A 24245-nucleotide genomic window follows, 5' to 3' on the forward strand; every position below is an offset into this window, starting at 1 on the left:
ATGCTAATGGTCTTCCCCACCCTATGGAACTGGCAAATGTCCATTCATCCTTCAAAACCTGCCTAAGTATAACTCCTTCAGAGAAATCTGCACAATTTCCCTATCTCTTCCCCACTCCGAGCAAAGTCAAAGTCAATCACTCCCCTTGTCCACCACTCTAAGGTCCCTCTACCACACTGTGTTTTGTTTATTTACATTGTTCTCTCTGTCCATTTAGTCTATAAGCCTGATGGAGGCAGAAACTATGCCTTATTTTATTCTATATTCCTAGCACAAAACACAATGCTTGACCCAAAGTCACTTTCTAAATCTTCTCTCAAGTGACTGAAGTGACATTAACATTGTTAATTGTTAGACTGTTGCAGATAACCATAGCTAAGTGTTCATTCCTTGGAGGTGTAAGGCATCAATGAACACATGACATACTTTTTAATGTCATGCAGATGGCGATAAGGGACTGTAGTTATTTCCCATCATTCTTAAGTCAGGTGCCCCATCATCTCTGCATCCCTTCCCTAAAACAGGCCACCTATCTGTAAAGAGGAAGGAGTATAAATTATATCTATATACCCCTTCAAAAGCCTGTTTTGCTTAGAGGTCACACTTTCTAGGGTTCATGTCTCTATAAAAGAATGGTGGCAAAACTTACCCTAGATCCCCCTAAAGAGATGTCAGAAGTCTATGACTAGAGCTCCCCATACACCCTTATTTTCTGCCTCACATGAACCGAGAAAATGAATCTGACCATTTTCCATGTGGTTCTCTGGTCTTGCTGGTAACAGCTTAGCCAGTAGCAAGCCGTTATCTTCTGTTATCTGCCTCTGTCACCAAGTGGACCCCAGCTCCTCCTCCAGGGCCCAGGACCACCCAGAGAGTTTAAGGAAGAGGACAGGGCCAGCATAGAGCTTCTTCATCTGAGTGATACTTGGCCCTACATCTGATAGAGACTAAATTCAGTGAAACCTTTTGAACCGGCCATCTCTGGGTATCCAAAATTCCATCTCACTGCAATCCAAAAAGTGAGCAATCGGAAAAATGGTTGAGCCTAGAGATGGGAGCAAACCTAACGTGGCCGCCCCTCAGACACAGATACTGTGCCTTTCGAACAAAATGAACCCATCCAAATTGAGATAATCCAGAATCATTTTTAAAATCAACCTGAAATGAATGAACAGAATACTGAAAAATCAAACACTGTTCCAACGTAAGAGACAGCACGGCACGAATCTTCATGAGCCAGAAACATGGTGCTCCTCTGAAAGTGCAGAACTACAGAGCACTCAGTCCCAAAACTCTGAGAAGTGAGGCAGCCTGTCAGAATTCCAAGCTGTAATTGAAGACAATCAGCGTGGCAGCTATAATGGACCACTAAACTACTGCCTGCCGCAAATGTGAATATGATGAGGTATTTGAATACCATCAAGAGAAAAGTTGTGTTAGGCTTTTGTTAAGAAAGGAAAACCACATATGAAGATTCCAAACTTGAGTTGAATACAAGGTCATTCTCATATTGATGAAGGAAAATGACGTGAAATTTAATATAATTTAACAAGCATGTACGGTTCACATACTCTATTTCAGGTACTGTGCTGAAAACATGAGACAAAGTAAAAGAGACCCACTCTTTGTTCTTGCCTAGTTTGCAGTATGGTAGGGAAGACAAAATGATTGCAGTATGTGGAAAGCCTGGCTAGTTGCTCACCTATATCTAAGTAGACTACTTTCCCAAGCCCGCTGCATCTAGATGGGATGGGGCACGTGGCTAGTCTCACTACTGCAATGCTAGCAGATGAGATATCTGCCACGTCCAGGCCAGGCCCCAAATCTCCTGAGGCATCCTTCACACTGTCTTTATTCATCAGTCAGCACAGTGCAGGAGCTTTACAGAAAACCCGAAGGACAAAGGGAACAGTGGGCAGGGGACTGTGTGGGTCAGAGCCCTACCTCCTGCCCAGAAAGAGAACCCTTCGCTGTGATAAGCCACTGTCATTTGGGGTTGTCTGTTAAGTTAGTAGAGCCTGGCTAAAAAACACAGTGTAAGATGTAGTTTCCAAAATGAAAGCACAAGCCTGGGGAGCTCTGGAAACACATGAATGAAGGGAAAGAGAAGGAGGACATTCCCAGGGAAGAGAAAGCTGGATGCAGCCTCATCCTGAGGATAGGCAGGGTTTACCTGGGGCGGGGGAAAGCACAAAACACTGAATTGCACGGAGAAATCTGAAGGTGTTAAAAGGATAGAGAAGATGCTGGACAAGTAAGCAATGCTTAGATTTTTCACCTGAAAGCAATGGGGAACCACTTAAATGTTCCCAGCAGGACTCCAGACATGATCCGATTTGCGGGTGTAAGGTCCTCAATGGAAAATGGTTTGGAATAGTTGGGAGCTTGTAGAGGTAGAGAGGCCTGTGAAAGGTCTACTGCAATTCCACACAGTAGAAATGAGAAATCGCTTGGCTTGGAGTTGAAAACAGACCCAAGAGATAGCACCTGAAACCAAAGGAACTTCGGACCAACTAGACATATGGTGGGATGTAAGAGTGGAGGAGAGGCCATTGAGGAATGAAGGATTTCCGGGTTTCTGGATGAGACCACCAGGTGAATGACAACACCAGAGATGGAGAATGGGGACAAGCAGATTTATACAGAATACCCTGAGCTTGAACTGAACGTGGAACATCAAGGTGGTAAAGCCCAGAGACAGGTGGATACTGGGGTCTATCGTAAGTTCAGGGCTACAGTGTGTACTTGAGGGTAGCTGAGATCCCACTGAGAGCAAGGCCAGACAGAACCCTGATGCACCAGCACACAAGGAAATCATGTAGGGAGAACCCACAAAGACTGAGTCATGGTCAAAAATCCTGGAAAGTTCACGAGATAGTTTTAAAAGATTATTTAAAAACTAGGGCTGAAAAGTAATCATGGGTTTTAGCTACTACATCTTGATAAACGTGCTGAGAGCACTTGAGCTGGAGAAGGTGTGAGAACCAGGGTAACCAAGTGGGTGATGAGGCCTTAAAATCCAAGTTTCTAAAATCCTCTCCATTTTTAAGTTCCTACAAATACATTTAGACTCATGCAAACTGAGTAAAACATGAGTGTATTTGTAATACTCATAAAACCAAAGGTGCATTAACAAAGTATGAAAACACCCAAGGGCTTTTACAACCTGGTCCAAGTTAGTCTGGACACCACCACTCCTCCTTGGGCTTTGCTTAGCTTTTCACAACTCCCTCATCGAGAAGATGCCTGCTCGCTTTATTCCCTCCACCTGGAATGCTGCACCCCACCTTTCCACCTGGCAAATTCCTCCTCACACTTCACAGGACAGCTTCAATGTCTTCTAAGAGCATTCCTTCTCTATACTGTATCTCAGCAAACATACCACTGGCTCATTCACATGTGTGCTTCATGCCCCAGAAGGCTGTGTGACATCAAAACAAGAGACAGTGACTGATTTTTACTTCACATTCCTATCACCCAGGATGGCAACATGACCAGTTACCTTGGTGGCCCCACTAACTACACGCACTGTTATGCAGCTCCTTGTGTAATCCCATCCCTCGAATTTGGGCTGAACCTGTTGCTTGCTTTCACTAACAGAACATGACAACGCATAATGCCACTTGCAGGTCTAAGCCTGAAGAGCACCCAGCAGCTTCCACGTTTGCACTCTTTGGAGCCCTGAACTGCCAAGTAAGAAGTGCCGATAGCCTGCTGTGGAGGCCACGGGAAGAGGCCATATGATCAGATGCTAAGACTACATGGAAGAAAACCCAGCAACCTAGCTGATGTCAACAGCCAAGGCTCCAGACATACGCCCCTCAGGCAAGCCATTACAGCCAGCCCCCACCTGAGGCACCAGACAGGTGAATGAAGATGCCAATCTTGAAGATTCCAGACCTAGGAAACATCACACTAAGCCTTTTCCATGTATTGTTGGGTATGATTTTAAGCGACTACATTTAGGGGTAGTTTTTAATGGAGCAAGAGGTAACTGCAATAGATGGTGATGGACACATGGTAAAGAATTATTTATTCAACACGGAATTTATCAATAGCCTACTGTGTACCAGGCGCTCTTATAGGAGCTAGGGACAATGAACAAAATGAACAAAGATCTCTACCTTTATTAAACTAGCATTCTAGTGGGGGAGAGAGACAATAAATATAGTTAAAATAAGCAGCATGGTAGGAAGGGATGAGTTGTGTGAAGAAAAATAAAGCAGGAAAGAGTAATATAGAGGGTGGCTGAAGGGGTTATAATTATAAATAGTGTGGTTAGGATGGTTTCATGGAGAAGAAAATAATCGTTTTAGATGGAAAAGATAAGGGAACCAGACAGGTGCATAGCTGTGGGAGAATATTTCAGGCAGGGAAAAGACCACATGAAGTACAGCCTGTCTGGCATGTTTGAGTAACAGCTAAAACGTCGATGTGACTGGGGGAGAGTGAGAGAGGGGTGGAAGTGAGGTCTGAATAGTGTCTCGTAGTCCCCAAGGCCGCCCAGGTTCAATGAGTCACAAGGAGGATGTACAGGACTCAGCATATAGTCATTCTCATAGCTCTGACTTATCACAGCAAAAGGATACAAAACAAAATCAGGAAAAGGGACATTGGTGAAGTCTGGAGGGAACTGGGCACAAGCTTCCAAGGGTCCTCTCCCATTGGACTCCCCAGCAATGAGTATTGACAACACACATGAAATGTTATCTACCAGGGAAGCTCATTAGAGACTCAGCATCCAAGGTTTTCACTGGGGGCTGGTTGGTGACCTAGAACTCTCTATCTATGACCTCCAATAAAAGAGCAGATATTCAACATAAACCATATTGTTTGCATAAACCGTTTGGGCACAGTGAGCCATTCTCTTCAGGGAAGAATGGGAACCTGCGACAAATCCCCAGATGCCAGTCGAGGGCCAGCCTTGCAGGTAGACCTAAGAATAGCAGTGTCGGTCCAGCTACACAAATATTGCCCTGCACAGATAGTCAGATCATGTAGCACCTCATAGGCCATCTGAAAGCGACAGAAGCCATCAGAGGATCCTGAGTAGAAGGATGAATAACATGACAACTAACTAGAATTTTAAATGATCACTCTAGCTTTGGTGCTGAGAAGAGACTGCAGCAAGGGCACAAACAGGAAAACTAAAGTCCACTGCCAAAAGACAAAGCCCCAGCATGCTAACGGAGAAGCTAGAGAGAAGTGGTCAGATTCTGGATATACTGTGAGAGCAGAGTCAATCTGATCTGCAGATTAATTGCATGTAGATCCTAAGAAGAAAAGGGCTAATACAAAGATTTCTGGCCTGAGCAACTACAATAGAAGGATGGCACTGTCATTTAATGAGATGGGGAGACCCTGGGAGGGATGGATTTGGAGTAGGGGGGTCAGGAGTTCAGTTTCAGGCATGCTAACTATAAGACACCTACCTCCCTGACATCCAAGCAAAGGTGTCAAGAAGTCCACTACATATGGAGTTTGGAGTTCAGGGGAGAGATCTGGGCTGGTGCTACAGAGATAATATTTGGAGCCATAATGCTAAATGAGCTCATCTGGAAGCATCTAAATCTCACTGAAAATGTCTCGATTTTTGCTCACCACTCTTCATTGGTCCACCATCCACCTAATGCCAAAAATGGAGGAGGTATACCTCAGGTGGTTGCATCAGAGGTGCAGACCTCAACTTGTTCCGTAATTCAGCTGGTTTCTACTCATGTCTAGGTGGAGGATTTAAGATTTTGAAGGCTTTCCCTACTGTCTGAGGATACCAGAGTAAATGAAGATCCCTTTCTGATGGCAAAGTTCTCAACAGGACAGCAACGACTGTAGGAATGTCAGGATAAGGGTCACCTGGGATCTGAGCTTCTTACACCAGAGGTTTCTGAAAGCAGCTGAAAGAAATCATCGGAGGAGCTTTGGACCTAAACTGTCCACTAAAGTGAGCCACTTGTGACTATTTAAATTAATTAAAATTTAAACTTCGGTTCCTTAGTTGCACGAGCTGCATTTCAAGTGTTTAACAGCCATGCATGGCTGAAGGCTATGCTATCAGAAAACACAGATATAGAACATTTCCATCATCACAGAAAGTTCTATTGGGCTGTACTGCTTTAGACTTTCCAGGAGAGGCCCAAAGCTCTGCCTCCCAGCAGGCCAGTCAGATAGCAGCAGTGCATTATGTGGGCCATAAGCAAGAAAATTAGAACTGAGTCAAAAGTGAAAAAGTTGAAGCACGAGAATAAAAACTTATATTCACTTTGGGGGAGACAATAATAGAGGCTAGAGCATTAACGATTCCTTCTAAAACCAAAAGAAGTTTTCTCAGCTCCAACTGTTGGCTGCTAAGTGGGAAAGTAAAGCCCAGTATTGCCAGAGCTTCTGTACTTCTTTTCCCCAAAAGAACGCAGAATCGGGATTTTTGCATGAAATCTGAAAATATTGAAACATGGAAACTAAGTCAAGATATAACACTGAGCAGAACTTAAAAAAAAAACATCTGTGGGTCATAGCAGGGTCCCATGAGCCTATGTTTGCAAATTTGGAGGCTGCTCAGTGTAGCATAACCAAAACCAAGTTAGAAGCAAGCGCCACACTGATGGTGAGACAGTCCTGACCACGTGCTGGGAAGAACATCTAGTCCACACGTTAGGAGACAAGAGAGCTGAATAGGAAATAAAGCACTCGAGGAAGTCAGGCCCAATAAATGAAGCAGCACTTTGAGAATCCAGGCAGGTCCTAGTTTATGTATACAGAAATCTTAAAATGTAGAAACAAGACATCAACCCTGAACAGTTCAGGAATTCAAGACTGCTAAGCTATTCTTCCAGGCTAGTCCCATACAATATCGCACCAGATTCTCATTATTATACAAATGCTCTTAGGTTCCGATCCCACAATTAATCTCAAGGAATAGAGTTGTTACTCTTAACTTGTTTAGATCTGGGAAGCTGGTCTCCACATGTAAAACAAAGTATCCAAAATATCTGAACATGGAAGGGGTTCCTTCTGAAAAGTCTATCAAATGTTTCTTTATGATAAAGAGAGAAAGGTTTCTCATGCAGTCAGATCCACAAAGCAGCTTCTGAAAAACTCCAGCACACCCATGATCCCACGAACTCAATGTTCATTATTATCTCATTCATTTCAACTTCTGAATACACTAACACTCTCATTACTAAACAAGTCATTCCTTATTCACTTCAATATATATATTTAAAATGTTCAATTTAATAAATTATTTGAGCATCTGCTGGGAGAATTCATTCAAGGCAGGAGCAAAGGGACAGTTCCTAATGACACATTGCTCTATAGATGCCTAAGACCCAGTTATCTGCCATGAAAAGAATTTCAAGTCAAATGAGTTCAATGACACCAAGATTAGTGGTCCTAGATTGGTGCTTCTCGACCCTGGCTGGGTATTAGAATCACCTAGAGTACTTTGTAAAACAGCTCTATCCAGACTCTACTCCAAAACCAGTGAATGAGAACCTTGGAGACAGCAACTCAGGCATTTGTATTGTTTAAAATGTTAAAATTCGAGGTGACTAATAATCAGCCAGGGTTGAGAGCCCCTGCAGGATACAGCTCGATGGCCTCTTCACCTGGGACACGTAATTTTGATGATAAATTTAACTAATTACTCAGTGATCCCCATCTTGACTGTTTAAGAAGACAATCTCCTTTCCACTAACTACTTAACTAAATTGGATTTAGAGCCCGGGACACTGATAAACCACCAGACTCCAAAGACAAGCGATCCTATAATTCTTGCCCATTAGTCAATTCACCTTCCCAGTAGAGTTCATCAAATGGGAGGGTATGGGGAGGGGGCAGAAACCTCCGAGTCCCTGGTTTCAGAACATAATGAAAGCCGTCCTCAGTTTCTTCAGCAACCTACCTACTTCTGGTTCTCCATATTCCACCAATACCTGTTTCCTTTGTTTACTCTCAGCAGGAAGTGGCTACTTCTCTGATGCTGGGCGCAAAATCCAGCACGGCCTCCTTGGCCTTCACTTACCCGCCAAACTTTAGAAGCCTGAAGTCTATCCTCAATCTTGAAATCTGCCTTTCTCCCATCTAAATTATTCAGTGCCCCGGAAGAAACCGACTAAATTTACATTCATGTTCCCGCCAAATTTCTTTCTGTACAGTAGTCTCAACCTAAATATCTAAGAGATATTGTCCATTTTTCCATTTGTAATTAGACGGGAATATTTTTCATACTTGATTTGCAAATCCTGCAATATCTGCCTCAGAAATTAGACTTCTCCCTTATAACATGTACATCTGTACTATAAAAGATAATCAAGAGGAACTTGTGGATGTCCCACCTCTCTGCAAGAAACAAAATCGCTATCTCTAGGTTATGTTATTGTAGCAGTTTGTAGATGGGATGGTCTTTTTAAAACAAACTGTTAAAAAGGAACAAGTGGGTAAATTTCAATACACAGTAACCTACCAGGTTGTGTAGTTAATGACCTGGCGACACAGTTCCTGGGTTCAAATCCCAATTCCACCACATACTACTAATATCTCTGTGTCTCTTTTCACCCCATCTGTAAAATAGGAATGATAGTGCCTGCCCTCATGGAGTAAGTCGCTTAATACATGTAAAGCTCCTAGAACAGTGCCCGAACAGAGCAAGCACGACTCATGTTAGTTGTTATTATTGCATGCAGGGTTTAAAACCTTGCTGTCCAGGGAAACGAGCCTTTAAAATTGTTTTCACTGATTTAAAGAAAGTGAATTTGTGGCAGGCTGTTTTTCAAATTGAATTTTGACATTTCTGGTTTTTTCCCATTATTTTCTAAATTCAAGGGATAAAAGCATGGAATTTGTCAGAGTACTTCTTGACATTTTAGTTCCATTAGGAATACCATTTAATATTAGTTAAGCCTTGTTATGATTACAATATTATTTAAACTGAAAGTATGGGAGAGAAATATTTTGGGAGGGGAAAATATCACTTATTAAATTAAGATTTTAAAAGCCAAAGAAGGGAGGGAGGATTTATAAGCTGCAGGTGACCTTTAAATGTCACATTCACTAATATATAAATGTAAACAGAAAAATGTAATGTCTGGTAATAATAGTAAACTGGATCGATACAATTATATTACAGGTTCTGTGATATTATAAATTATGTTTTCAGTCCAGAATATCAATAGCTTTTTAACACCTTTTAAGATCAAATTACAATGCATTAAATATTGTCTAGTTAGTTCCCTGTATGTTATTTATACACTTACAGCTTACTTCTGTTACTTCTGTTACATTGGTACTAAACTTCTAAATATACAAGATTTTAGGGCATAAATTATTTTTAATGAGTTAATAATAAAAATAATTTATCATCTCAGACAATCCTTCAACAAGATCTACTTTAATAATTAGTCTAGACTAATGCTGTTACTATTAAACTTAGTTTACTTTCAGAAGTTAGTGAACTATGAGTTCAAAGACAATTGGTTACTTGTGTAAATCTCAGTTTAACTGAATTACACAATATAAACAGCAGATGCTATTGTAACAATGAAAAAAACTTAGGGCAGGTACTCATGTAGTTTATAGACCACTTTGATTATTTTCCCTCCTCTAGCTCAATTCTTTTAGTCAAGAGTTCAGCTTTGGGTATTATATTTAATATTTACAGGCCTTTCACTATACAATTCTCAAACCCTTTATTGTTCAAGGCAACATAAACATGTATTTAGAGTAGAATTTTTTTTTCTGTGTAATAATTTTTAGTGGAGGCACAGAAGGTTCAGCAATTTTTTTCTTAAATGCCTAAACTATATATGTGGAAGAAACAAAAATTATTTTTATGCCTTGGATAACGTATAAGACATTAAAAGAAATTCATCTTCCCATCACTAAATTGGCCAACACACTATTTCCACAGTTCTCACAGCATGAGAACAAATAGTAAGAGAACCACTGGCCTCTAAAGCAAGAGTTTATGACTTGTCCTGTTTCAGGCGGGCTTAGGCACACAAAATGATCCATTTCAAGATTGAAAAAAAAAAAAGTGCTCTTCAATGCCCTCATTTAATGGTTCTGCTGAAGAAAGCATAGAAGCCAGGTATGTTACCCAACACCTGATGTGTTCTAGTGTCCAGATAAGTCTTCTGAACATGCATTCCACACTTAAAAACACTTCCTGAGCTTCGCTTAAATTTTACTTGTTTCTGACTTCAGGGACAAAGCTGGGGATAGTTTTGGTCGTCATTTCAATAGTCATCCAGGACCTGACACAGCCCCCACACATACTAAACGCTCATAGAATGTGTGGCATTAAACTACAAACACTAGAAATGTAGACTGGTTTGTGTAAGTAAACAGCATCCTTCCACCCAAGTTCCTGTCCAAGTGACTTAGGGAGGACAGCTGAAATTCCAAACACCATCAGTTATAACTTCCCAGTATCTATCACTTGCACAAATCAACTTTCTCACTCCAAGGAGCCAAATTTAGGTGGGCCTTAGCAGGTCAAAATTCACACCTGAGACAATAGTTTACTGGTTACCAGAGGGTAAGCAGGGAGGAGAGGTGGTAGATGAGGATAAAGGGGGTCAATTATATGGTGATGGAAGGAGAACTGACTCTGGTGAACACACGATGTGATATATAGATGATGGATTAGAGAACTGTACACCTGAAACCTATGTAACTTTACTAACAATTGTCACCGCAATAAAAGTTAATTAAAAAAACAAAATCACACTTGAGGTTGTTTGCAGCACCATCAAGTATTTATTTTCTTAAGAACAGTTCCCTCAAACAACTTCTAAAAGAATGCTCCTCCAACTCCAATGGTCATTCCAATCACCTGGGAGCTTGTTTAAAAGCAAATTCCAAGGCAGTGGGCACCAGACTGTGCATTTCTAACGACCCCCAAGGCATTCCCATGTTGTGGTTCCTCCCAACGCCCTTTGAGAAGCAAGGCCCACAAATGGCCCAAAACTCCCAGGTCACTAATATTAGCAGCAATCAGAAGTTGTGGCCACAGGTAGTGTGACAAATCAAGTCGCCTGGATGCTCTCTGTACCCTGAGTGTCGCCACCCACTCCTCGGGACACCTGGCAGGTGCCTTGGCCTCTGTGCGCTCGCGGGTATCCCACCCTGCAGCTGCGCCCTCCTCCTGCTGCCCGGCGCGTGCGCCCCCCACCCCCACCCCCTCCCGCGCCGCGCTCACCTTCTCTCGGGTCTTCAGGTACCGCTGCAACGCCTGCTGCGTGAGCTCCCGGACGCACAGCTGGCCCTCCTTGCAAGGCACCACGATGCAGGTCCTGCCGAAGCATACGGTCACTTTCATCCTGGCCCCCGGCGACCACGCCAGGCCTGGCCGAACAGGTGTCTGGTCCCGCGGGTGCAGCCCCCACTCTCGGGGGACTCCCGGCTCAGGCGGGCCCGGAAACACGGGGCGCCTCTCCCCGGCACCCCTTCTGCACCCGGGGCTCGCAGCAGCGCCCCTTCACCCCGGGCAGGTGGCCTCGGGGGGCGGGAATCGGGGAGCTGGAGGCAGGGGGTAGGTCCAATCTACCTCCCAGGTGGCTGGGGGCCAGGACGCGGCGGCAATGTGTCCGGGCTCCTCCTCCAGCTCCTGCTCCAGCTCCTGCCAGGGCCCGGCTGAGGCGGCTGCTCCGAGCGCGCCAAAGCGAAACTGCCGGCCCGGCCCGGCCCTGCCCTGGCCCTGGCCCTGGCCCTGGCGGCGGCGGGGTCGGCCCCAGGCCGGGGGCTGGAGTGGGCGGTGGCGGCGGCGCGCGGGGCCGGAGTTGGGAGGAAACTTTTGCGCCGGTCCCAACTCCTCCGCTGCGCGCCGCGCTCTGGGCTCCCGCGGCCCCCAAGCCGGCCTGGGCCCGGCTCTTAAAGGGGCCGCGGCGCTTCCCGGCCCGGCCGCTCACTCGGCGGCGCCGGGCGGGGGCCGTGCCGGGCGGTAACTGGAGCCAGGGAGCCTAGTCCCGTCACTTGGTCTCTCCCTGGCTGTGTCCCTCCTGCACACGCACACACGGAGCTCTGGGGAATTGTAACGGGACCCGAGAACTACCCACCAGGGGATTGAAACCGGATCTCATAAAGCACACTTGAGGGAATAGCTAAGAGACTGCAGAGCTACACCCTTAAAATGAAGGGATTGGAGCAAGATTCAAGGAGAGCCCCGGAGCAGGTGCTTCTCGCCACGCCCACCCCACACACCCCAACGAGTGGCTGCTCACAGGTACTGAGCTGCAGGGATGGCTAGAGGGCCTGTTAGGAACTTGTCTTAAGCACAGCATCACATCTGCCCTCTGGAACCCTGAAATAGCAAAACGGAAGGGATTCTAGGGGATAACGTGGCAGCGAAACCATTCCTTTTACTGAGGCAGGACACTGAGTAGTCCCTGCAAAAGTCACATCCCAGCCCAAATAGGATCGCGTATGTTTACATATATTCTTCTGAAATGTGCCTCCTGTTGTGCATGTTACAGGATAAACAGTTTTAAACACATTTAGGTTCATGATTTGTCAGGTGTGTATCACCAGTTGCAATAGGTGTACCTGGGGGGGGGGGGAATCAACAAATAACACCTGTATCATTTTTAGCTCACTCATCAATGAGCTCCTTTAAGCTTAACATCAACTCTGAAACTTAAATATTATTTTCCCATTTTGTGAATGAAGAAGGTGCTCAGCGAAGTTAAGGGACTGAGCTGACCACGAAATTAGTTATGCTGAAAGGAAATCCGTTTTTCCAATGCTAAATTCCTGGTCTCCTCAAGCAGTTTTCTCAGCAATCTCCTTCATCCAATATGATCCTCAAGGCTGCATCACCTGTTTCTCTACAAAAAGATTTGTTTCTATGTCAAAACACTTACATTGAACTTGAATAGCATGAAACGGTATGGTAATTCACAGGAGATTAAATTAATGGGCTCATGGACTTTGAGAGTTTTAAAATTTTTAACTCATCCATGCATGAAATAAATACATGTTGGTTGTCTTCTATGTACATGGCCTTATTTAAGGTCAGTGGCATCAAAGAAGACTATGCAGACCAAGTTGATTTGAAAAAATATATTAGTATAATTTGGTAGCAAATCTAATACAAATTTAAATAAAGACAAAATCTATTTTCTCATAGAAGCAGAAGATCCAAAGAGCAAGACTGAAACCTGAAACTCAAACGATGTCCCCACGGACCACCCTCTCCACCCATTGGCTCTATATTTCTCAGTGTTGTCTTGATTTGTCTCTCCAAAGGAGACAAAGATGGCCACTCCCAGTGTTCTGGGTTTACTAAGCATAATGCAAGCCATCTCAGGCATCAGTAAACCTTTTTCTGGTGAGGACTTGCATATCCAAGCTTGAGTCATATACACTCCCTCTGGTGAGATGAATACAACAGTAATTGGCCAGACCTGGTTCACCTGCCACTAAATCATATGGACTGAAAACAGGGGAGAGGTGAACCCTCAACAGATGGGATAACAAAAAAGAAAAACATGGAGCAAAATAGAGATTGCTTCCCAACCCTCACGGAGTTTACAGAGAGTAGGGAAGACAAGGCCTACAGATACGAGAAGTTAGATAAAAACTATAAAACAACAGTGAATTTGATAATTCCACTGAACATTATTGATTTAGACATATACCAGGCACTGTTTCAGGTGAATATAAAATACATATATAAAAATATATGACATGCGTACTACATATATTTATGTACAAACGCATCCTATATATCTATAGTTTTTCCTTTACACTAATCTTACAACAGAGGTAATTTTGCAGTCCTCATCTGAGAGATGAGGAAACTGAGGCCAAGGGTGATTAAGACCACATGCTCAGAAAGTAGCAGGACTGGGTTAGTACCCAGGCGGTCTGACTCTAGAGTCTTCCTTCAGTAACTGCTATGCTGATCTCACATGAAAAGTACCAAGTGAGTAGAGCAAAAAAATAAATACTAGTTCTGTACATTAATATGTGGCCTTTATTTTTAATATCGGATACTATATGGATGTGTAGAATTGTACCGAGCAAAATTTTTAGCTCATAAAATAACTTTCTATGTTGCCATTCTTTGTGCTTTGTGGCTTGCTGCCCCCCCCCCCATTCACAAATACTTGAGTCCTCCTCTTCTGCTCAGATAATGAATAACCCCTGCTCTTCTTCACACTATAAACTTCCTCTTGGCCCAGCTTTAGCCCCTCCTCAATACTTTGAGAATGTCCTGGCTTTGAGAAGTCCTAGGTGAACCATGAAGAAGAACCAGTCTCTCCAAATTCCATTCCCAGAAAGACTGGAATCAGGTCTCGTGAGATGCAGCAGAGGTTGTGGGCTTGTGAGATGAAGGAAGAGATGAAGCTAGGAATGGATCTAAACACTGCATTGTGCAATCCTACACGCTGTGGAGTGAACTTTAATGACCTCAAATTAGTCATTAGAAAAAGTCTAGGATTTACCTTTTATGTTTATTAAATAGCCAGATTTAATTTCTTATTCAGCCTTATCACAGCATAGATTGAAACAATTTATCATATATTAAGAAATTATATAAAAGAACATAGTTGCAACACACAGATATTCATGCCCAGCAAATTCCTAAATCAATATTTCATGCCCCATGGGATCTACTGGGCAGAAGACAATAAATAACTTGCCTTGATTGAGTAACACTAGAGGATTCTAGGCCTGGGTTCCATTTTCTTGTTTTGCCTGTTGGATGGGTAAATATTGCCTGTGGTGTGATATTTTCCCATTTGTTATCCAAACATCTTAGCAAGCTTGGGAGTAACCAGTGAAAACATGTTATACAGAGAACAATAATACTGACCAATATTATTAAACCTGCTCTGCCTTATAAAAATTTTAACTAAGATGTCAGGTTCCATTAGGCATATATTGAATAAAGTATGATAATTTTTAATATATAGTTGACCAGTTATTCATTCTGATGTTTTGCACTATTAAAATAGAAAATACTTTCACCCTTCAATGAATTATAACAAGCATTATTTATAACAAAAAAAATTAATTAAATTGGAGATAATCTTCCTAAGACCCTTAGAGCAATTAGTACAATAGATTATGTTCTTAGCTTCATTATGAAAGTAGGTGCCAAAATGATATCATAAGAAGAAAAAGAGAAAAATAAGTATGATTTTTCATTCTTTCCTTTCACATTTAAAAGCAAAGGGTTTGGGTTATTGTTTAACATGGCAAGAATGTATTTTTCTTGAGAGATATTTGTCTCTAAATGCCTGATGGCTTTCACTAGTTGACTGTTTCTGTAAATTTCCTAAGTCACAAATAACAATGTTCTACACCTTAAAGGGAGTACTGTGGGCTATCATATCAGCCTTTTGAATGGTCCTCATTTATCTCTGTAAGGAAGACTCACAAGCCTCCACAGTGATTCAGCTAGACCACCCCTCCTTATACTGAATTCTGCTCTATGAATTCTAATGTCCTACCTTGATTTATGTTTTCTTGAAAGGGACCTGAGTCATGAAATTAGTGTGTCTTTAAAAAAAAAAAGAGAAATGCAAATTAAACAAACCAACCAAAAGCATAGAAACTGTTCCACCTGGAAGAGTGCAATGATGGTGCCAACTTGGGCCAGTGAAGCAACGTCCTCCACAACTAGACTGAAGAACAAAACAAAAGCAACTTGTCTGTTCCCCTTCCCCCAACTCCCCAGCGCTGTTCCCATCCTCAATTCCCCAATTAAAAAAAAAAAATCTAAAAAAAAAAAAAAGAAAAAGAAACTGTTCCAATGACGTTGCATTAAGAGTTAGATGCTTTTTCCTCACTGTGTGATCTCCTTTTCGGAAGCAGATTAGGGCCCATGAAAACTGACCACTAAGAGTAAGTCCTACTCAGAGTAGCACCAGGTCCTCTTATCCCCAGTTATCCACGGATAGCGCCTGGATTGGGGTGAGGTTGCAATTGAGAGTTCTCTTTTCAATCCCATTCCCTTTTTCTAAGGCCTTCTTCTGCTGCTCATTTATATCCCTTTACTTGAGAAGTGAGTTAGTGTTCAAGCCATGGACAAGAGGTAAGGAGACAGCTGAGATATGGCACCATTTGCTTCAGTGTATGAAAGGATTGCAGGCAAAACTAGTAGACGGGAGCTGGATAGACTCGTATGTTCCAAAGTACCATTTACTAGCTGCAGAGTTTTGGGCAAGTGTTCCTTTAAGAAATGGGATGATGAGCCTATTTTGAAGTACAACATCCATAAAACACCTAACATAGTAGACAAAAGGTATTGTCCTCCTTCACCTTTGATTACATTTACTACCATTCTAAATGCCACTTATTTTCATTGGGCCTGAAAATACTTGCAAAGAGAAACAAATCAAATGATACTTGGAAGCTACGCATCATCACTGTCATCGACAATTTCTGAAGCCCAAGTGTAACTTGCTCTGTAACGAAGGTGCCACACTCAGCAAAAGTAATACAATTTGTGTCCTATTTCACAACCTACATATTATTTAATGTAATGTTCAAAACATAATGCTGGGACCTAATAGTCTAGTACCTGGATATCATAGAATTACAGAGCTGAATGATGTCTTGGAGATTATTTGTACAATCTCCTCATTTTATATCTGAGGAAACTAAGAACTGGAAAGGTCAAGTGACCAGCAAAAATTAGGACCCAGGTCCTCCAGTTGATAGCTTTCTTCACGTCCCTTTCTGCCTAGTAATGGAATTTAAAACAATATGTACTTGACCAACATTGGCTCAAGGCATTGATCTTTCATTGGGCCAGGAGGTTAAGGTAAGGATTTCATTCTTCTAGCTACATATTTCTGCAGTTTCAATTTAAACTTAAGATTCTCAACCGTTGTTATTGCCACAGTTATAAATCTCAAAAAGATTTGCTAACTATTAAAATGACTATTACAGAAAATAGAAAACCATCAAAGGATTTTTAGCAGGACAGTGACATGACCAGATGTGTGCATGGTGGAATGCTAAGGACCAGGAAGAGAGACAAAAATCCCTGCTTAATGCATTCATTCCATCATTCATTTCTTTATGCAACAGTGTTTACTGAACACCTATAATCTGCTGAGTGCAAAATGATCACAAAGCTTAAACTCAGGGGAGGAAGACAGAGGATCAATGACTAATCAAATGAACGAAATATTTACAAATTGTGATAAGGTATAGTGAAGGGTATAAACAACAGGCTGTGTGATAGGGAATATTGGGGTAAGAAAGAACCTGCTTAGATTGAATAAACAAAAGGAGGGCAATTACTCTGTGAAGAACCCAGAAAAAAGGAACAGTAAATGCAAATATCCTTGAGACAAGAGTAAGTCTGGTATGTCTTAGGAATTAAGAGAAAGCCAGTTTGGGGCATTAATGAGCCAGAAGACACGGAATTAAGGTGAGAAGATTGTCTATAAAAGTGGCCAACTAAAGACTCAGGCAATACAGATGATGAGGAAGGGCAGACTCGAGATCTTTCAGGATTTGCGACAGATCCAAGATGGCAAGCTTTTAGGAGGCGTCAGGAAAGACTCAGTTTTCTAGTTAAGAGGTGACATTAATTAAAGCTAAAGAATCTTGGAATGGGGTTAGGGCTGAGGATGGCGAGGGACGGAGAATAAGTTCAATTTGGAACATTTTAAGTTTGATGTGCCTGCAAGCAACCAGGTAGAAGTGTTTAGTTAGCTGGTTTGAGGCTCAGGAGAGAGTCCATAGAGGAAATATTTAAATTTAGGGGTCACAAATTTAGAACTGAACTCATCAGAATGGAGATCATCCAAAAAAAAAAAAAAGAATGTAGAGTGAAAAGGCAACAGGTCTTAGACTAGAAATCTGGAGAATGCCAACATTGAAGAACGGAAAGATCCAGAGAAGTCACACGTGTATGATGATGCATTGTTAATTAGAAGCCATTACTCTTACTCTGTATAAGGTAGTATCAATGTCAAAGACGTGATAAGAAAGGGTGCTGCTGCTTTAGTGAAGACACCACGGTAGAGAACAGGAAATTGAATGTTAAGACTGGAAAGCAAGACAGTTTGACCGGAACCCATAGGCTTCATTGGAGCATAACAGAGAATATAAGGTTATAAAGATATGGGAAGAAGGAAATGATGGAGGGGAATTATTGAGAGACAGCTGTAAGAACCAGACTAAGGAGTATGAATGTGTTTCACCAAAGAAATATCTTATAGGCGTTTGAAGGACGGAGCAATATGCATGAAATAGCATTTGCTGGTCACTGTTCTGACATCTTCATGTAAAAAGGATTAGAGTAGGAAGTGACTAAAAGTTGGAGAGGACCCAAAAGAAGGATTTGGAGTAAATGGCATAAAGCTAAATTTAAGTGAAACATCATATGTGCATATAATTTGTTCATGAGTTTATCCAAAGTGGTGGACTATAGGATTGTGTAATGTCCAGTCCTCCTGTTCTATTCCATGCATGGGAAATGGGGGAGAGCCATATGACTCAGGGTCCAGTCAAGCAAACTAAAAACTCACCCTATCTCAAACAGAAGGAATGAAATACAAGAAATTAATTACACTGCGATGGAGGAGCTGAAAAGCCAAACAGGAAATGGCAAGGCAACTCAGAGATTAGCCGCAGCAGGAAGCTGCCTCTTTCTCCAGGGTTGTCTGGATGCAGGAAAGAGATAGTGTTAGCAGAACCCAGAAGCTGGGCAGTCTGGCAGGAGCGAAACCCATAGCAAGGATTGCCTGGCAGGAGCTGGGAGCCCAGAGAGAGGGGCTGTGCAGAGGAGACCTGGACTGGAAGGAGTTGCAGTCATGAAAACACATCCAGAAGGAGAGAGTAGGCCCCTGTGTTCCTTTCTCCCACCTTCCATGCTTCTACCAGCGCTTCACACTAACTGAACTAGCTGGAAACCAGTTAGCAAGAAGGGCAGGGAAGTACTGGGGAGAAAACATAATGACTGGCCCAGGTCTTTTCTCATGGGATTCTACAGTAATTCATAAATAGGTATTTTAATTCTCACTAACATTTTAGATTTAGAAAAAGCATAAAAAAATTTTCAATTCAATTTGGTATGTTTATGAAAATAATTTTTTCCCAGCCTACACTAAATTCATGCTTTTCTCAAGAGAACCTAATTCTATAATACATTTTAACAGTGAAATATAAGCTTTTCTCTGATTACCTAAATAACTATTAATTTCCATCACTTAAGAAATAAAAAAAAAATTCCTGCTCTTGCTAGTCATCAAACTCAAATTAATAGTTTTGTTTCACTATGATTACACAAGACTAGAAGCAGCAAATCCAAAAATCCTATTAATATTGAATGCTGAAGATGTCTAACTACAATGCTATCTGATAATATTTCTTCTATTTTATATGATATAATTTTAGATTAATCCATGGATTCATGATGGAAGCTTTGAAGAATACTTAAGCTTAAAGTTGTGATTCCTTTGTATAAAACTACTTCAGAAAGCCATTTATACTTTACCATATATGTACATGAATAATAAGTGCAATTTTTGTTTCAATACTATCAGAAAAACTTGATTTAACTAGTATTTTTCCTTCAAGAGTGTACACTCTTGTTAGTACATGTATCTTACAACTTTTTGCAATTATCTTCAAACTCCTTTTAAATGACCAGAATATAAATATGATAAAGAATATAAATAAATTACATGTGGACTTCAATATATCCCGCAAGACTTGAAGGGGGTAACTTCGCAGCAAATAAAAAGAGCTATCAATTTACCAAGTGCACAGTAAACTTTGATACTTGATATCCCCAAATGGGCATCCAAAGGATGACTGTCACATGTTGCTGAGGACCTCTACCAAAGCCCAGGACCCTTTTCTAGCTGCAAGTTCCCGGACTGTATAGTCTCCCTACTCAAAACAGCAGTGCCAGGCTCTTTGAAGGACTAGAATAGCTACTGATTAGACCAACAGTGGCCCCAATTCAAGGACAGCTATCCATAGGCTAGTTGATGACTCATGACATAACCTGATATTAAGAGCAATACCTGATAAATTGGTGATTAGCTAAGCCAGTCAAACTGGCTCCTCCTAGTACATGGACTGGAGAATAGAGAGGATTGGCTACTTGTTGGTGAGAGAATTGAAAGGCCAATTCAAGTCTTAAGACTCCAGTGGTCCATGAGAAAGAAGAAGGCATTTGGAGCTGCCTCAGCTCTCCATTGACCTCCTAGTGCCAATCTACAGCCATGGTCATAACAACCACACTTTACCCAATTATTTTTCTTTTTTTAATTCTTTTTATTTTATTTTTTATGTTTTTTTTTTATTTTATTGGGGAATTGGGGAAGGGGGACAGCAAAGTTGTTGTCCTTCAATCTTAGCTGTGGAGGGCGCAGCTAGCTCAGCTCCAAGACCAGTGGCCATCCAGCCGCCTGTCAGCAGCTCAGGGCAGCTCAGCTCTGACGCAGCTCACTGGCCCATGTGGGAATCAAACCAGCGACCCTGTTGCTCAGAACTCGCGCTTTTAACCAACTGAGCCACTCGGCCGCTCTCCCCCCCACCCCAATTATTTTTCATTACATTATTCTGAATGAGGCCGGTCCTTAAACCTAAAACAACTGTCTCTAGCAAAGAACACAAATTTTAATAAAAATAAGAAGAAAAAAGTTCATACAAAATAAGCTTATGAACGATAAGTCATGGACCCAAGAGTTGTAAAATATATTGTTGCCAGTATGACTCCAGGGCCTACTAGCAATGAACTGAGTTATAATTGGAATAACCTGGCATTCCACAGATACTTGAATAAATTTTCTTGAGGAATGAAAGTTGAACACCAGTTTTCAGGAGTTGGTAAGGGTTTTAGGAGTCGGAAAATCCAGACTAAGCACAGTCAAACCCTGTGAATTTTCTGCACTCCAGAAAAGAGGGATGTATGTTTCCCTTTGAAGTTCCAGATAACTGCATTTGAAGGTTGCAAATATGGCTGACACACCCAGAGGCAGTGAAACTGCATTCTTGAGAAACAATGACTTAGGAGGAACTCCTTGAAAGAGCATCTGAACGCTACTGTAGGAATAGTTTATGTTGCAATGCATCACACAGATCTTCCCTTTAGGACTGAGCACTCCTTCTCCTGGTGATGGGATTGTTAGCAGCAGAGGCTCTCGGGCTGAACTCCTGCCCAGGAGTTGCCTTCGATGGAATAGAGCCTCCCAGCCTGAAATCATGCCTCATTCACAGGGCAGCCCACATGCTCACATCCATTGAGTGATCTATGGTGTGTGTGTGTGTGTGTGGTGGTGGTGGTGGTGATGGGGAGGGCAGGGAGACAGGACATAAAGGTCCAGCTCCCTTGCCTTAAGACTGGTCAACTCTAAATGGTCATCCCAGTTACAGTAGACCTTTGTTGAAAGGGCTTCCTCCTGCAATTCCTTTCTCTGTGCAGTCCTACTTTCTTCACTTCCTCACAAGAATTGCTTCTGAATATATTTTCCAATAAATTTCTACACATGAATCTCCATTTCATAGCCTGCTCTCCAGATAACCCACCTAAGACATGAAGTAATAAAAGAGCTCTGTTATGAATTCACAGATACAATGCTTTGCATGTAAATGCTCAACCAACTTAAAGATAAAAATGAATGGATAAATAAGTGAAAGACTGTATTGTAAGTGCCTCCATTCATTAAAAAGAAAATACTTCAAAAGACAGACTAGCAGAAAAATGGAGCCAAAGAGACTTAGTTGATAATAACGCAGTAATGGGGGCTCACGTTGACCTAGATATAATGGCAAAATCTTGTTACCTGAGTGCTGGAGCAGGGCTGCTAAAGGCATAGAAGAGCCAACCTGCACTTCCAGTATCTTGGGAAGGCCGTTGTTGCAAAAATAACACACCTCTGATGTCTCATATTCTAACTAAAAATATCATTTGAATTTTGCATTAAACCTCATAGTACATCCACTTAATTTTAATTAAAAAATGTTTTAGGTGACTTTCTATCAGGAAAAAATGTTTTCTCCCCATCTCTTTAGCTAAAGAGTAAGATGCTAACCCAATTAGTCTTTCATCTTCATCTAGGTAATTTCTTATCTCTGCTTTAGGTTTACAATATTTTGTCAAGTCAATAATCTAAATATGTGTATAAAAATGACAATAGATTCTTTATAACTTTAGGAGCTAGACCACAGTAATCACTAAAGAAGCACCAACTCATTTGTTCAGCAATTGTTTATTCAATGACTAGGTTCCATTCTGTTGTAGGATATACAGTATGCTATATAGTCTGGATGTTTGTGTCCTCCCCATGATGAAATCCTAATCGCCAATGTGATGCTATTTGAAGATGAGGCCTTGGGAGGTGATTAAGTCACAAAGGTGGAGCCCTCATGAATATCATTAGTGCCCTTATAAAAGAAACCCCAGGGAGCACCTCACCCCTCTGCCATGTGAGGACACAGAGAGAAGATGGCCATCTGCCCTCACCAGAAATCAAATCTGCTGGCACCTTGATTTTGGACTTCCCAGCCTCCAGAACTATAAAAACTAAATGTTTGTTATTTATAAGCCACCCAGTCAGTGGCAGTCTGTTTTAACAGCCTAAACAAAGATACAGTGGTAAACAAGAACTATCATAACTCTTTTCTCCTGGAGATTACATTTTATTGAGAGAAGACTGAAAACAGCATAATGTGCCCAAAAGGGGAATTAGTGCAAATATTCATACTACTGTTGGTAAAAATTTCAATAAATCTTTCTTCTGTGAAATTGTGTCACTTTTGACATATGGTGGCTGATAAGTGTTTTCTATCCACTCGTCAGTTTCATGTGTACCTTAGAGAAATACTCAAAGGACATTTTGAGTGATGAAAGATGGCTGATGAGAGTTATTTATTTCTAAATCTATAATTTTCATCAAATGTAAGAACTAAGAGTGACGATCCACAAAATCATCAAACTCTCAAACTTTGTTTTTGTTACAACCATTTTTTCACGTGCAATGAGTGTTCCCACAGTTTTGCCTTGAAAGTACTAATTGTAAGGCCCTCAACATAAATAAATACATACATACGTACATACATAAATCCTGCTCACCTAACCAAAATTTTTAGCCATCCCGTAACTTATAGTTAAGGTGAAAAATGACTTCATTCTCTTCTTTCAAGGTTTTTACCCATAATGCCGATATTATTCTTTATTCTATCTATCTATCTATCTATCTATCTATCTATCTATCTATCTATCTCTATCTATCTATCATCTATCTACCTACCTATCTATCCATCTTTTTCTAAGGTAAAACAAAAATTCAACCTTGAGGAAATTTGCCCTGTACCTTTCCCTAGCTAATCAATGTGCATCTGGGTAGATGGCAAAGTCTTCAAAATTACTTTTCATTTTATTACAAATGACCTCACCTAAAACCACTGGATTGGGGTATTTTTAGTTTTAATGTTTGTATCAGTCAGGGTTCTAGAAAGAAACAGGCAACCCATTTGAACTGGGCTAAGTGATGAGACTTTCATAAAGGAACCGCTCACAGATATGGGCAGATTCAGGAAAACCAACAGTAGAAAGTACAGTACTTCAGAGTTAGCAAAATGGGGGGATGTTACCACCCGTATGCAGAGGGATAGAGAAAGGGCCCCCTGACTGAACATTAGCCTATGCAGAGATATAACAGGAAGGGAATTTGAGGAAATAAATCCACCAAACACATATTTGCCCATAGCTGATTTCCTACAGGTGTGTTTCATAGGTCAAATCCAGGGGAAGGCAGAAGGCAAGGGAGTCCAATGAGCCGAGTAGGGTAAAAAAGAGTGGAGAGTGAATAATGCACCTTCAAGGTGTGCGATGGTGTGGACAGTGGATTTCCCCTCTTGGTATTTTACCCATTCTAGTTGTGGCCCTATCCACCAAGCTTGCTTGAGGCACAAAGATTTCCAAAGTCTTTTTTTTGTGTGGCTTGATCTCTCAAAACACATAGCTTTCACTAGATAAGAAAGCGCTTTGTTACTGTGGAAGCAGATAGACTTTTACTAGACTATTAAGAATTGCTAGGGATGTCTGAAATGTTTTACCTGTTCTCTTGATGTCAGTTTTTGTTGTGCAGAGTAACCAAGCTTTCATGTAAAACATTTCTTGGTATCATCATTAGAATAAGAACACTGACTTGAAAGGACATTTTTATTCCACTTGGCATTTCCTTTGTTATTTCCCCTAAGTGTTGCTGTCATATATATTTTTATGTATATATATATATTTATCTCGTTGTATATATATTATGTATATA

General features: G+C 41.5%; 1 protein-coding gene across 1 annotated transcript in view; it reads right to left on the reverse strand.

The window, feature by feature from the left end:
- Window positions 1-11816, reverse strand: part of LOC109393952 (partitioning defective 3 homolog B) — a 620394-nt gene extending 608578 nt beyond the window's left edge. Inside the window, exon 1 of the mRNA XM_019663698.1 lies at window positions 11198-11816. Within this exon, the coding sequence (XP_019519243.1) occupies window positions 11198-11317 (120 nt within the window). The 5' untranslated portion in view covers window positions 11318-11816. The remainder of the gene's footprint in view (window positions 1-11197) is intronic.
- Window positions 11817-24245: the final 12429 nt, after the last annotated feature.

Source organism: Hipposideros armiger, unplaced genomic scaffold (assembly GCF_001890085.2).
Source record: "Hipposideros armiger isolate ML-2016 unplaced genomic scaffold, ASM189008v1 scaffold_399, whole genome shotgun sequence".
Lineage (NCBI taxonomy): Eukaryota > Metazoa > Chordata > Mammalia > Chiroptera > Hipposideridae > Hipposideros > Hipposideros armiger.